This window comes from Carlito syrichta, unplaced genomic scaffold (genome assembly GCF_000164805.1).
Source record: "Carlito syrichta isolate Samal-C Ts95f unplaced genomic scaffold, Tarsius_syrichta-2.0.1 Scaffold311830, whole genome shotgun sequence".
NCBI lineage: Eukaryota > Metazoa > Chordata > Mammalia > Primates > Tarsiidae > Carlito > Carlito syrichta.
This window is the reverse complement of record NW_007255926.1, coordinates 973575-988130: the sequence shown is the minus strand read 5'-3', so window position 1 is coordinate 988130 and position 14556 is coordinate 973575. Positions and strand designations below refer to the sequence as shown.

General features: G+C 40.7%; 2 protein-coding genes and 1 pseudogene across 5 annotated transcripts in view; 2 read left to right on the top strand and 1 right to left on the bottom strand.

Annotated features, from left to right (window-relative positions):
* EIF2AK2 (eukaryotic translation initiation factor 2 alpha kinase 2) overlaps positions 1-2115 on the top strand; it is a 29166-nt gene extending 27051 nt beyond the window's left edge. Inside the window, exons 14-15 of one of the 2 annotated variants that reach the window (XM_008069133.2) lie at positions 1057-1110; positions 1192-2115. In XM_008069133.2, the coding sequence (XP_008067324.1) occupies positions 1057-1110; positions 1192-1314 (177 nt within the window). In that variant the 3' untranslated portion in view covers positions 1315-2115. The remainder of the gene's footprint in view (positions 1-1056; positions 1111-1191) is intronic. The other variant, XM_008069134.2, reaches the window with a different exon arrangement.
* Positions 2116-3999: 1884 nt separating this feature from the next.
* Positions 4000-4776, top strand: LOC110596637 (annotated as a pseudogene).
* A 6067-nt stretch (positions 4777-10843) lies between these two features.
* GPATCH11 (G-patch domain containing 11) overlaps positions 10844-14556 on the bottom strand; it is a 10869-nt gene continuing 7156 nt past the window's right edge. The window contains exons 7-9 of one of the 3 annotated variants that reach the window (XM_008069136.1): positions 13650-13766; positions 12004-12085; positions 10844-11417 (exon numbers count right to left, since the gene is read on the bottom strand). In XM_008069136.1, the coding sequence (XP_008067327.1) occupies positions 11362-11417; positions 12004-12085; positions 13650-13766 (255 nt within the window). In that variant the 3' untranslated portion in view covers positions 10844-11361. The remainder of the gene's footprint in view (positions 11418-12003; positions 12086-13649; positions 13767-14556) is intronic. The other 2 variants (XM_008069137.2, XM_021718103.1) reach the window with 2 other exon arrangements.

Here is a 14556-nt window from a genome sequence, read left to right as displayed (position 1 = left end):
ATTTTCCCTTTCAAGTTTTGGCAACCATTTTGTTAAGGACCAAAAATGTAGATCTTCTCTGGAAAGAGTGTACACCTGGTAAGCCTCCTATCTGAGTTGGTCAGTCAAATGTTACTAACCCATTGTTTTGTATAAGACATAGTGCTAAGAGTTATAAGGGTTTCAGAAATGAACAAGGCCAGGTGTGGCAGCTCACGCCTCTAATCCAAGCACCTTGGGAGGCCAAGGCAGGCAGGTCACTTGAGCCCAGGAGCTGGAGCCCAGGAGTGTTCACGCCACTGCACTCCAGCTTGGGTGATCAGAAAGACCCCAACTTAAAAAAAAGAACAAGCCTTGTTCTCAAGGAGCTTACTTCCTAAAGTGAAAATGATATAGGTCAATGCTGTAAGGGTTTCAGGGGAGGCATAAAGTCTATGGAAGCAGCTGGGAGGGAGTTCTTTCCAACTGTTGGGATTTGGGTTTCATGGAGGCAGGAAAGTTGGGCTGGAAGGACTGGTTGGCTTCTAAAAGTCCAAAGCAGAGAAGGCAATTCCAGCATGGAGACAGGGATGTGCAGAATGGAATTGAGAGCAGCAGGCAAGCATAGCTTTCCTGGAGTTTGTATGTTACAAGGAAGTGACGGCTGAAGGGGCTGGAAAGCCAGATGGGGTTAATTTGAGGACAGAATATGGGTTCCAGCAAGGATGAAGGGGATTATGCTGGAAGCAGGTTAAAAGATCATGTTGGAAGCAGGTTAAAAGATGGGAGTCAGCTGGGGCAAGAGAATCCTGCTTGCTGCTTGGCTACATAGAGACTTTTCAAAGTATCCTAAATATCCTAGTTCTGGGGGATCCTCAGTCTTTGTGCTTTCTGTTTGTTTTTCCTCCCAAGTAAATAATTTCCTAGCTGGGCAGAGTGGCTTATGGCTATAATCCCAGCACTTTGGGAGGCTCAGGTGGGAGGATCTCTTGAGGCCAGGAGCTTGAGACCAGTCTGGGCAACATAGCAAGACCTTGTTTCTACAAAAAATAAAACATTTACAAACTAATTTTTTAATAAGTATATTTTTTCCCCCAGATTTTCAGTCATCTAAAGAATGACATCTTCCCAGATGTATTTGATAGCAAAGAAGTAAGCACTTGATAATAATCAGAATTTTATTTATTTCAAATGTGTTTTATTTCTTAGTATTGACTCTCACTATTATTACAGAAAGCTCTTTTGAAGAAATTACTCTCAAAGAAACCCGAGGACCGACCTAACACATCTGAAATACTGAAAGCCTTGACCCTGTGGAAGAGTAGCCCACAGAAAGAGGAGAGAAACACACGTTAAGACCCTTCTGAAAAAGGATTCTGCTTCTGATACATGACTTTTCTTTATTTCCCTAAAATCTGCTATGGAACGTGAATAAGTATTTAACTTATTTTCATTTTTCCCCTTAATTGTTTACTGTATTTGCAGGAAGATTTTTATCTCTTTGTTTCAAAACGATTCATACATTTGACTTTTTCCTGGGTCATCTCTTTGTTCTAAAGATAGGAAAAGGTCTTAAATTTTATTCTTTACACTATTAGTGAATCAATCAATTCATCCATATTTGTTAAATGTCTACTCTTTCTGGGCCAAAAGCTGTAAGTTCTTTATCTGCCTAAAAGAGTTTATAAGCCAGTGGAGAAATATGGTAACCATAAAAAGATAAGTTACATACAACAACTTTGGAAAAACAATTTAGCATTATCTAGTAAAGTTGGAGCCATGTATGCCTGCAAAACCATCAATTCCATTCCTACATACATGCCTACAAGAATGTTCATAGAACCCCTGTTGATATTAGCCAAAATAACAGGAAACAACCAGATTGCCCATCAAAAGAAGAATGGAGTAAAAAAAATTATATTCACCCATTGGAATATTATAGAATACTGAAAAATAATGAATTACAGCCAAATGCAGTATTATAACACAATACCCCTCTCAGGAACATAATGGTAAGCTAACCAAACAGATTTCAGAAAATATATACAGAACAATTCCATTTATATAAACTTCTATAACATGCAAAACGAAGTGATTTTGTTTAAGAACCCAAACAAATGTGGTAAGACAATAAAAGAAAAGAATGAGAAATATTAACTTCTGGATAGCGGTTATCTCTGAAGGAGGGAGGGAAATGACATGATTGGGGAAGTGGACTTCAAAGGTGATGGTAACTTTTTTCTTAAACTAGATGTCGAGTCCACTAGTGTTTGCTGTATAGTTATTCTTTTCATCTTAAATACGTTTTACATTTATTATAACAAATGCTTTAAAGAAAAGATAATTGCAGTAGCAAAGGGCAGAACATAGACAGCCTGAAGGAGTGAGATTGGTTTCCACTGAGCACCAGGTTAGAAGTGACATTCCAAGGAGTCTTCAAGTATGTGAGGGGATTGGGATGAGTAGAGAGGAGATCACCCAGGCAGTCTGGGCAAGGGGCATGGCGTGAGTTCCAGAAAAAATATATTTGGGGTATACGGGAATATGCTAGTTTGTTGCCCTGAATTGCTGTGGGGATGGCAGAAGGTAATTTGGATTGCATCTTAGAAGATCCTGAGGGTTAATTTGAACTTTTTTTTTTTTTTTTTTTGAGTTGGAGTCTCACTCTGTCGTCCAGGCTGGAGTGCAGTGGCACACTCACGGCTACCCCAACATCAATCTGCTGGGCTCTGGCAATCCTTCCACTTCAGCCTTCCAAGTAGCCGGAACTACAGGCACACACTACCACGCCCGGCTAACTTTTTATTTATTGTAGAGATGAGGTCTCACCAAGTTGCCAGGGCTGCTGTCTTAGTTTGGTTTGTGTTGCTATAATGGAATACCTGAGACTGGATAATTTATAAAGAAAAGAGGCTTATTTGGCTCATAGTTCTGCGGCTGTACAAGAAGCATGGCGCCAGTATTTGCTTCTGGGGAGGGCCTCAGTCTGCTTCCACTCATGGCAGAAGGTGAAAGGGAGCCAGAGTGTGCAGAAATTCCATGGGGAGAGAGGAAGCAAGAGAGAATGAGGAGGTGTCAGGGCTTTTTAACAACGAGCTCTAGAGGGAACTAAGAACTCACTCCCTCTTCCTACCCTTCTGCCCACAAAGAGCATTAATCTTTTAATGGGGGATTTGCCCCCATGACTCAGACTCCTTCCATTGGGCCCCATCTCCAACACTGGGGATCAAATTTCAACATAAGTTTGAAACTATGGTAGCAACTGACTACCATTCTGAAACTGCCATGTGATTTGACAATTTTTTAAATCAGCCAAACTCAGGCTAAGCAGGAAATGAGAAAACTCACAACAAGAGAAAATGTTTTTATAGAAGCTTAGAGCTATTTTTCAAGTGTTCAGAAAAAGCAGTTAGCTGAGTGCGGTGGCTCACACCTGTAATCCCAGCACTTTGGGCGGTGGAGGCAAGAGGATTGTCTGAGCCCACGGGTTTGAGACCAGCTGGGCAACAGGGTGAGACTTGTCTCTACAATAAATTTAAAAATCAGCTGGGCATAGTGGCACATGCCTGTGGTTCCAACTAATTGGAAGGCTGAGGTGGAAAGATCACCTGAAGAGGTCAAGGCTGCGGTGGCTGTGAGCGTGCCACTGCACTCCAGCCCGGGGAACAGAGTGAGACTGCGACTCAAAAAAAAAAAGCAGTTAATACGCTTTTCAACTTGCAATACAGTATTTGGTCAAGACAAGGTTCATCAATGGATGCTAAAGCAGTCGACTGGATGAAAAAACATTGAACAACAGGATCTACATAAGATTTAAATATAATCCTACAGAGGATATACCATTATGAAGGGGAAATGTATGTTTCCAATGGAGAGATCTTGTGGTCACCACGATAATGAAGTGATTGAATTTAGTATCACCCAGGGTGGAACAACCTAACATTGTATCCATCCTGATGAGATATAAGAATCACACACTTCCACACTAGCCAGAGAGGCGTCCATACGGCATTGTTCTGGATTCCCATCGTAACTTTCACAATGTCCAGAGCCCTTGATGTCCTGCAAGTGGAGGATGTCCTCAGGTTCCTTGCACAGGAACTCACTGAGGTGACACCAACCTTGTCTTCCAAATAGAACAGCACATCTATAAAAGGAAGAGTGATGGCATCTACATTGTAAATCTGAAGAGGACCCGGCAGAAGCTTCTGCTGGCAGCTTGTGCCGTTGTTGCCATTGATGATGTCAGTGGCATGTCTTCCAGGAATACTGGCAGCGGACCCATCTGAGGTTGGCTGCTGCCGCTGGGGCCTTTTCTATTGCTGGCCGCTTTACTCCTGACACCTTCACAAATCAGATCCTGGCAGCCTTCCGAGAGCCCCGCCTTCTGGTGGTCATTGTTCCCAGGCTAACCACCAACCTCTCCCAGAGGTGTCTGATGGTAACCTGCCTATCATCGCTCTGGGTAATACAGATTCTCCTCTGTGCTATGTGGACATTGTCATCCCCTGTAACAACAAGGGGGCTCGCTCAGTGAGTCTGATGTGGTGGACGCTGGCTCAGGAATTCTGCACACACGTGGCACCATCTCTCGTGAACACCCGTGGGAGTTTATGCCTGATCCCTACTACTACAGAGATCCTGGAGAGATTGAAAGGGAAGGGCAGACTGCTGCTGAAAAAGCTGTGACCAAGGAGGACTTTCAAGGTGGTTTTACTTTCCCTTCATTTTAATATTTCTGTTATGTAGCATCACTTAGCGGTTTTTATCCATGAGTACACATTTTATTAGCCTTAAAAATATAGTAAATAAAAAGTATTCTCTTAACCAGAAAAGAGGGTCAAGAGCTAGGAACATTATTCTTTTACTACTTCACATGTGTAAGACTTTTTTTTTTTTTAACATAACGATACATTACGCCTAACGAAATTAACAATGATTCCTTTTTTTTTTTTTTTGAGTTGGAGTCTTACTCGTCACCCAGACTGTAGTGCAGTGACATGCTCATGGCCACCGCAGCCTCAACCTTCAGGGCTCAGGTCATCCTTCCACCTCAGCCTTCCAAGTAGCTGGAACTACAGGCATGTGCCACCACACCCAGCTAATTTCTTGATTTGTTGTAGAGACAAGGTCTTGCCAAGTTGCCTAGGCTGATCTTGAACAACTGGACTCAGGCAGTCCTTTCACCTCCACCTCCCAAAGTGCTGGGATACAGGCATGAACCACTGTGCCCAGTCTATATTCAGTTTCTTATCTCAAATTTTTTTACAAAAATCAACTGCTTAAATTATGATCCAATATTGCATTTGGTTAGTATGTCTCCTTTACTCTATCACATTTACCTCTGTGTTTTATTTTCTTCTTCTGGCCTTTTATTTGAAGAAGGATCTGGATTGTGTTTCCTGTAGAATTTTCTCCATTCAGGATTTGACTGACGGTATCCCCACGATGTGAAATTAGATCTAAAAGTGTGGTTTTATTTTGGTTCAGTTCTCCCCCCACACCACACCAAGAATACTCCATAGATGATGCTATATACTTTCTGTTGTATCATTTTAGGAGGAACATGATATCTGATTGTTCTACTTTCAGTGATTTTAAGAGTGATTAGTGGGTTCCATTGGTACCATCCACTGTAAAGCTTCTCATCAATCTTTCTCCTAGTGGTTTTAGCAGCCATGGATGATGTTGCCTGGATCCATTATTTCATTAAAGGATGTAAAACAGTGATTTTTCTGATTCTGCCAAACAACATGACATGTTAAAATTTGTTGTGAAGTTTCAGATTTCATATGCGTGTTCCAAAGCACTTATCATCTATTATTATTCTATAAAGAACTTTCTCTAAGGCTGGATGGAAAAGATGGGATAAACATTTGTTTATTAATATTCAGAATTAGTTAGTGCCCTAGCAATCTCCAAAGGTGACACATGAGTATTTTTTGAAAGCAGGAGTGTGGCCCAACTGGTACTTTGAGACAGTATGTTTAGAATGGAACAGGAAGAAACTATAGTATATTTGAAAGGTTAGGAGATTGAAAGACTGAACAATTCGAGGAAAAGGACCCAAGAGGGGTTAGGGATTAAGGTAAAGGTAAACACCAAAGATTACAGGATTGTTTGAAGGTGAGTAGCAGGTTTCTGGTGCTATTAGAAGAAATACAGGCCTCAGATGAACCTCCAGAGAGCCACACATATTTGAAAGGTATTTTATTTGTCTCCCATTTTTACCTGTTACACAGTTTTTAGTAATTTAGAATCTAAGCCAGTAGTGGGACCACTGTACGTCCATCAACATGGTGAGGTAGAGCACACGTGGGAGGATCCCATCTAAGGATGCCAAGTTTGAGATGATGCCAGAACATTCAGGGAAGATGGGAGGAGACTGTAGGAAATGTCTCCTTTTACATGTTGACTCTTTATCTCTGAATGACCATCTGGGCCTGAATGTCTGCAATTCTGATCTGTAATTATGACCTATCCTAACCCTACCTTTCCTCCAAATGGTCACAGATGAAAAGACCACAGTTGATCGACACACGGTGACACCACTACAGACTAAATTCTGGATAACTAGCAACTGGGCACTAGGCAAACTGTGAGGCAAATAAAATGCTTCTCAAATACGTGTGGCTCTTTGGGTATTTATTTGATTGAGACCTGTATTAATTTCTTATAGTCGCTGTAACGAGCAAATTGCCATGAGCTTGATGGCTTAAAACAACACACATTTAGTCTCTCTTACTGTTCTGAAGGCCAGAAGTGTACAATGAGTTTCACTGGGTTCAAGTTTGGGCAGGGCTGTGCCCCTCTGGAAGCTCCCATGATGCACCCGTTTCCTGAATAAACCCCTCCCAGAGTGGTCTGCAGTTTTACCTGAACAGTCTTTTGCATCAATGGCTCTCTCCTGTGGTTTCTACCCAAAATTCCCTTCAACTTTTTCTTTTAATAACAGCTTTATTGAGATATAATTCACATACCATATAATTCATCTATAAAGTATACCATTGAATGGTGTTTAATATATTCAGAGAATTGTGCAACCATCATCAAAATCAATTTTAAAACATTTTTCTTGACTGGGCGCGGTGGCTCAAGCCTGTAATCCCAGCACTTTGGGAGGCCGCAGCGAGAGGATTGCTTGAGTTCAGGGGTTTGAGACCAGCCTGGGCAACTTGGTGAGACTTCGTCTCTACAATAAATAAAAAAATTAGCCAGGCGTGGTAGCGCATGCCTGTAGTTCTGGCTGCTTGGAAGTCTGGGGCGGAAGGATCACTTGAGCCCAGTAGGTAATGAACATGCTACTGTGCTCCAGCCTGGCCAACAGAGTGAGACTCTGACTAAAAAAAAAAAAAACAAAACATTTTTCTCACCCCTAAAAGAAACCCTATACCTGTTAGTATTCACCCTACATTTTCTCCCAACTTTGGGCAACCACTAATCTACTTCATGACTCTACAGATTTGCTTATGACATTTAGTATAAATAGAATCAGATGTGTAGTCCTTTTCACTTAGTATTATATTTACAAGTTTCATCCATGTTGTAAAATGGGTGAAATCTTTTTTATTGCCATGCAATATTTTATTGTATGTATATATTTCATTTTATGCATCCATTCATCAATTGATGGACATTTGGGTTGCTTCCACTGTTTGGCTATAATAAATAATGTTACCATGAACACTCGTGTACAAGTTTTATGTGGACATGTTTTCACTTCTCTTGGGTGTGTGCCTAGGAAAATTGTTGGGTCATTTGGTAACTCTTTCTTCTAATTTTGCATTCCAGTCATGTTCAACTTTCGAAACCCAAATTCAGTGCTACTTGCATTTCACCATCTCCCACTTGAAATTCTTTCTAGTACTTCCAATGTTTAGTACCTCACTGTCTGTCCTGGAGCCAGGTCATTCCTGTATGGCTGTCTCCCTAATTGTGTTGTGAATTTTCAGAAAGCAGGGGCAGGCTCTTACTCTTGTATACTCCAAAGCAGTGGGTGCACTGCCCTGTAGAAAGCAGTAACTCTAAGTGCTTTTGAATTGGAGGGGAGGGTATAAAAGTTTTAAGAATTTCTTATGCTTGATCTTACAAAATGTGTCTAGTACTAAATAATAATAATGTTCAGTTTCAATTGCCAACAATTAAATGTTTGGCAAATACCACTTAAAGTAAATGTGTATAAGGGAAGCCAGTTTGGTATGTGAAAGAATTTACTTTGAATTTCTGAAGCTACAGTATTTTGGATTTTTCATTAAGAACATGAGAAATTTTAGAAATTTTAGGTAAGACTTTGAAAATAAATGTAGCACAATAGAAACAAAAATGACATGCTAAAATTTGTTTCAAAGTTACTAATTTCATCTGAATGTTCTAAAGCAAATTAAAAATTCTTTTCAATGTTTTGTTGCCCTCAGTTTTCATTATTGCCTAGTTATGAAGTCATAAAAGGCCTGTATGAGTAAAAATAAATTTCTACCCATATTGAAAGCCTTCCTATCTTTATATGTACCTATTTTAAAATTTATTTTTTTTTTGAGATATGGTTTCTCACAATGTTGCCTGGGCCGGTCTTGAACTCCTGGGCCCAGGGGTCCTCTTGCTTCAGCCTCCCGCAGCTAGCTGGAAATGTGTATTTTTAGCCTTAGATGGACAAGAACACAGGGTTATTTCCTACTCTAAGGCTGGTCTAGCCCTAGGCCTGCAAATGTAGACCACAATCCTGGTGAGGTGACAGGTTTCATTAACGTTATTCTCGTGTTCTCAGCATAACTGTCATGAACATATTCAAAATACGCTAGGACCCTGGGAAGATGGTGGGTTGTTCTTATAGGGAGTAAGAGGAGAAAGGGAAGCCAGGTTAGGCCTACATCCATTCCAACTGAAACTACCCACATGGCTTTGGGACTGACTGAATATTGGTATGTTGGCTGAAAGAACAGGACAGGATTTGACTGTAATTGCAAGGGAAAGATGTACTCCTTTGTTTTAGCTACTAATAAAATTTTATTTTTTAACAAAGTAAATATTAAACAATTTCCAACCATATAAGCTTAAATATTTTATATGCATATTTACATTCATAAAAATCATGAGCTTTCTGGATGAAGAACTGATTTGTGGTTCTCAAGCTCTACTGCATCTTATAATCAAGGGCAGTGATACCTAAGCCACAGCAACCCAATACATCAGAATCTCTGGGGGTGGGATCCCTGCATTATTTTTTAAAGCTCTTCAAGTGAATCTTGAGAACAAGTGAATTAACTCATACTAGGTCAGAGACTAGCACAAGTTGTACTACTGATTATCTTAACCTATGCAAGTGTACGTTACCTCTTGTTATTTCTTTTTTTTTTTTTTTTTTGAGTTAGTCTGACTCCGTCGCCAGTGGCATGCTCACAGCCACCCCAGCATTGACCCGCTGGGCTCTGGTGATCCTTCCACCTCAATCTTCCAAGTGGCTGGAACTACAGACACATGCCACCATGCCCGGCTAATTTTTGATTTATTGTAGAGACAAGGTCTCGCCAAGTTGCCCGGGCTGGTCTGGAACCCATGGGCTCAGGCAATCCACTTGCCTCGGCCTCCCAAAGTGCTGGGATGACCGGCTGAGCCACTGAGCCTGGCCAGCTCTTGATTTTCTGATGGACCCTGTTTCTAGTAAAAGGGAGGTTGATCTCTTGCTCAGTGCAACTGAAAGGTGAGCTGTAAAATCACAGGTGGTCGCAGCGTGCTTTCTATTTAACCTACAGCAGTAGCATACATCCTCAAGTGTTTATCAGACTCATTCTTGGGACTTTAAAATAAATACAGATATTCAGGAATTATGTTGGACTAGTTCAATCAAAAGCACTAAGAGAGCTACCTGAACATATGACCTTTAAAAAAGATTCATGAATTTGATGCCTGACCCAGGAAGGAGCTCTCTGGCAGCATGCCACACGGTACATCCTTAGTGGTATTCAGTTAAATTAGAGGGAAGCAGATTCCAGCTTAAGAGAGAAAACAATTTAAAAAATAATTTAGAGCTACCCAGTCATGGGTTGGTTTCAAAGCAGGAAGCTCTCTGTGGCTATAAGAATAAAGGCAGAGGTTGAATTATCACCTGCTGGGAATTTTGACAAGGGGTTTCTAAATTGGATTAAGTATTTGGATCACATGATATACATGTTGCCATGAAAACTCATGATTTTCTAAAACTAACTAGAATGCCATAGCATTAGTGGATCATTGCGTGTGACATAAATCTTATTGAGGGGAGTAATTTTTCCCTCCTCTGCATGCTTCAATGGAAAGAACTTTTTTTCTTTTTTGTAGACCGGGTCTTGTCATGTTGCCCAGGCTGGTCTTGAACTGCTGGTCTCATGAAATCTTTCTGCCTTGGCCTCCCAAAGTGCTGGGATTATAGGCGTGAGCCACCGCACTCAGTGGAAGGGAACTTCTCCTTGCTCCTTTGGAGAGACAAGCTCTCTGAATCCTTTCACTCCTTCCAATAAGAAAGAATTGTCTTATCTCATGGGTGATACTGAGAGAAGGAACCAAGCATGTGTGGCTCAGCCTCTGTTTGAGGTTGGTTTCTGATTCCCTAATCTTTTTTTTTTTTTTTTTTTTTTTTTGAGTTGGAGTCTCACTCTGTTGCCCAGACTGGAGTGCAGTGGCTGCTCCCGGCCACCACAACCTTGACCTGCTGGGCTCCAGCAATCCTTCTGCCTCAGCCTTCCAAGTAGCTGGAACTACAGGCACGCACTACCACGCCCGGCTAATTTTTTTTGATTTATTGTAGAGATGAGGTCTCGCCAAGTTGCCCAGGCGGGTCTCGAACCTGCAGGCTCAGGCAATCCACTCACCTCAGCCTCCCAAAGGCGCGGGATTACAGGCTGAGCCACTGAGCCCGGTGATTCCCTAATCTTGAAAGCGAACTGGTCTCAGAATACAGGCCCAACAAGACAGAGGCCTGCAGTCCTCTCCAATCAGAGAAAAACAGTAGGGAGTCTGATTTGGAGAAAATGTCAAACTTGTTCTCTATTCCAGCTTCAGCACTGATAGCTGACAGTCTTCTCTTCCTCTGACTCCCATGTCTTATTTCTCAATTTGTTCCCAAGTGAAGAGGGAATTAGAGTTCCCTGCTGGAGTCCTTAAACCCCAGAAGCTTCACAATACAGCCATAAATTGTAACTGCCTATAATATTTGTGTTCGGACATAACACTGCATTACTTTTTCAAATCAGTGAACAATTACATTCTAAAGTACAAATGATGTACTTTTAAAGTATAAAAAGAACAAAACATGATATAAAGGTCCTCTTTCTTTACTGGCATAAAAAAATTTGGGATTTCTAACTGCTGAACTGTCTGTCTCTAGGAAACATTAACATTTTTCAAGTTTCCACTTTATTGTGAATAATCTTAGTCATGATCTGCAGAAGTCGGTCCTGGGCAATTGGAAGATAGGTCTTCTTTATCTGTAATTTATGTGAAGGAAATAAAAGATTAGTGCAACTTTTATAGTAAAGTATTCTAGCAAGTTGTTTCAATATAATATGTACAGTGTTTTTGTTCTGCTGTGCTTATTACTTACTCTGCTAAACAAACCAGGGAACAATGAAAACAACAGTAACCGAAAATTCTTCACTTTCAAGTCCAAAGTTTTTAAATACAAATTAGCAAAGGCAACTTGGGCAAATGTGTTAGAAGGGGAGCACTTGGCTCTGTAAGACATATAGCCGGTTTTTTAAATTTGTATTTATTTTTTAGAGACAGGATCATGTTGTCACACAGGCTGCAGTGCAGCGGAGCAATCACAGCTCACGCAGCCTCAAACTCCTGGCTTAGGTGATCCTCCTGCCTCAGTATGAGCCACCACACCCAGCTACTTAAAAATTTTTTTTGTAGAGACAGAGTCTCACTATGTTGTTCAGGTTGATCTTGAACTCCTGGCCTCAAGTGATCCTCCCGTCTTGGCCTGCCAAAATGCTGGGATTACAGAAATGAGTCACCACTCCTGGCTTTGTATTCAGTATTTTTTAAAAGTATAAGGCATTTTCTTACCTTCATAAGCTGTTCCACACCAAATACAATACAGATGTTCTTCTCTTAGATAACTAGTCAGTATTTGTAATTTCTCCAGTACCTAGATACAGGACACAAGCACATTAATAGTTCACGTTGAACAGAAACTTGGTTTTCTTGCTCTCATATCATGCCGAATTAGCTCCAGGTTGTAAATCTTCTGCTATACTTTCTAACAGTTAATAGAGATGTCAAGGGCAGAAGTAATATGTTCAAGTATGTTCTAGTTTGCTAGCCACCTTGAATTTTCTCAAGTCTGCCCAGACACTAGAGAGATGACTTGTTAACATTAAGAACATAGTCTTTGGCTCGCTTTATTATAATCAGCATCCTTTAAAGACCCTCTCTACTTTCTTTTTTTTTTTGAGTTGGAGTCTCACTGGAGTGAGCCCAGACTGGAGTGCAGTGGCCACTCCCGGCCACTGCAGCCTCGACTTGCTGAGCTCCGGTGATCCTTCTGCCTCAGCCTTCCAAGTAGCTGGAACTACAGGTGAGCGCTACCATGCCCGGCTAATTTTTGATTTATTGTAGAGATGAGGTCTCTCCAAGTTGCCCAGGCGGGTCTCAAACCCGCAGGCTTAGGCAATCCACTCAGCTCAGCCTCCCAAGGTGTGGGAATACAGGCTGAGCCATGGAGCCCGGCTACCTCTCTACTTTCAAGGCATCTACCTCCCCCAGATAAGGTGAAGGTGAACACTGCCTCCTTTTGCCATAAAAGTTCTCATTGGTGGTCTCCCAGTTAAGTAGAACACAGGCTTTTCAATTGTGAATGTTTTCTACAAAATTCTTAACTTTTCAATTTTTCTGATCAGAGTCTCACTTTGTCGCCCAGTCTGAAGTACAGTGGTATAATCACAGCTCAAGACAGCCTCAACCTCCTAGGCTCAGGTGATCCTTCCATCCCAGCTTCCCAAGTAGGTGGGACTACAGGTGTGTGTCACCATGTGTGGCTAATTTTTTTTTTTTTTTGGTAGAAACGAGTTCTCATTATGTTGCCCAGGCTGATCTTGAACTCCTGGTCTCAAGCAATCCTCCCTCCTAGGCCTCCCAAAGTTATGGAATTATAGGCATGAACCATCATGTCCACCCCTTACAAAATTCTTATACTCAAGTAGTCACAGGACTTTCTCAAATAATTTCATCTCCTTTTTTATGTTTTGTAAGTTTTGTTTTGTTTATGAGAGGAGGAAGCAAGTACATATTAGAATCACTTCCAAAAGTTTAACAAGAAATAATGCATAAGTTAAAATGATTTACACTTACAGTTATTCCATCCTCCAAACAGAAGTGGAGGTTAGAGGGTAAATGGAAGCCAAAGGGAAAAGTTACATGAAAGGATAACTTTCATAAAACTGGATTTGGGGTTCATAAAATAATACTGTAATACAGCAGACGTCAACCAGGGTGGCTTTTCCCCTCAATGGATGTTTAGCAATGTCCAGAGACATCTTTGGTTGTCACAGGGGGATATGCAACTGGTGTCTGGTGGGCAGAGGCCAGGGATGTGCTAAACATCATATAACGCATAGGACAGTCCCCCACAACAAAGGGGTAATCCAGTTCACAGCATTAGCAATACCAAGGCTGAGATACCCTACAATGAAGGAAATGGTGCCAAAACATACACTTAAGTCTTCACTCTTATATTCGTCTTCATCCTCTTCTTTTTCTTCCTCCTCTTCTTCCTCAGTTTCCTCTTCAGGCCTCAACCAGTACCATGCCTCCCTGGGAACCTGAATATTCTACAAACACAAAATTAGTCTCAATTAAACATAGCCAAATATAAGACTATCCATCCTTTCAGTATTTACTGAGTACTGCTGTCAGAGTAACAGCACTGTACCATGAACTATGGGGATACTAAGTCCAATTAGAGTATTATCTTCAGATTGTTCCTGACAGCCTAGCAGGAAAGATGAGCTGTGGGAGTGAACTACTACCCAAAAGCTAGGAAATCTTAAGAGCCATGGAATACATTCAAATTAAAGTACTAATAAATATAAAAAAGCAAGAGATTGCTTTCAGTAATCCATTTATATGTATATGATGAAATTTTACAAACATTTTCAAGACTCCAAATGAGGTCATTTTATTTTTATAGTACTTGAACCCCTAAGATAAAAGCAAAGAGAATTTTTTTAAACCATTCAGATCTGAAACAGACATAATTCCACCTTGATTTTACTAGTTAAACATATGTAAGGTATGAGTATGAATTGAAAATAGGCTATTGTGATTAATCAAATATTATGCAGAATAGAATTTCTGCACATACTAGTCATTAGTAATCAATATTCTAGCAAGCAGAGAACGATTTAGTGTAAAAATGTTATTTAACCATTAGTGGATAATTCAGACAAGCCATGTTCCTGCAGTAAATAAGCCATTATTGTAGCAATTATCACCAATCACATTAGACAAAAGCTTTAAAGGGTAGAAGGCTAGATAAACCAGGCTAGGAGTTCTGTTTGTGTTTTTTGTTTTTTTCTGCATGACAAGAGTCGTTACTTTTTTTTTTTTTTGAGTCGGAGT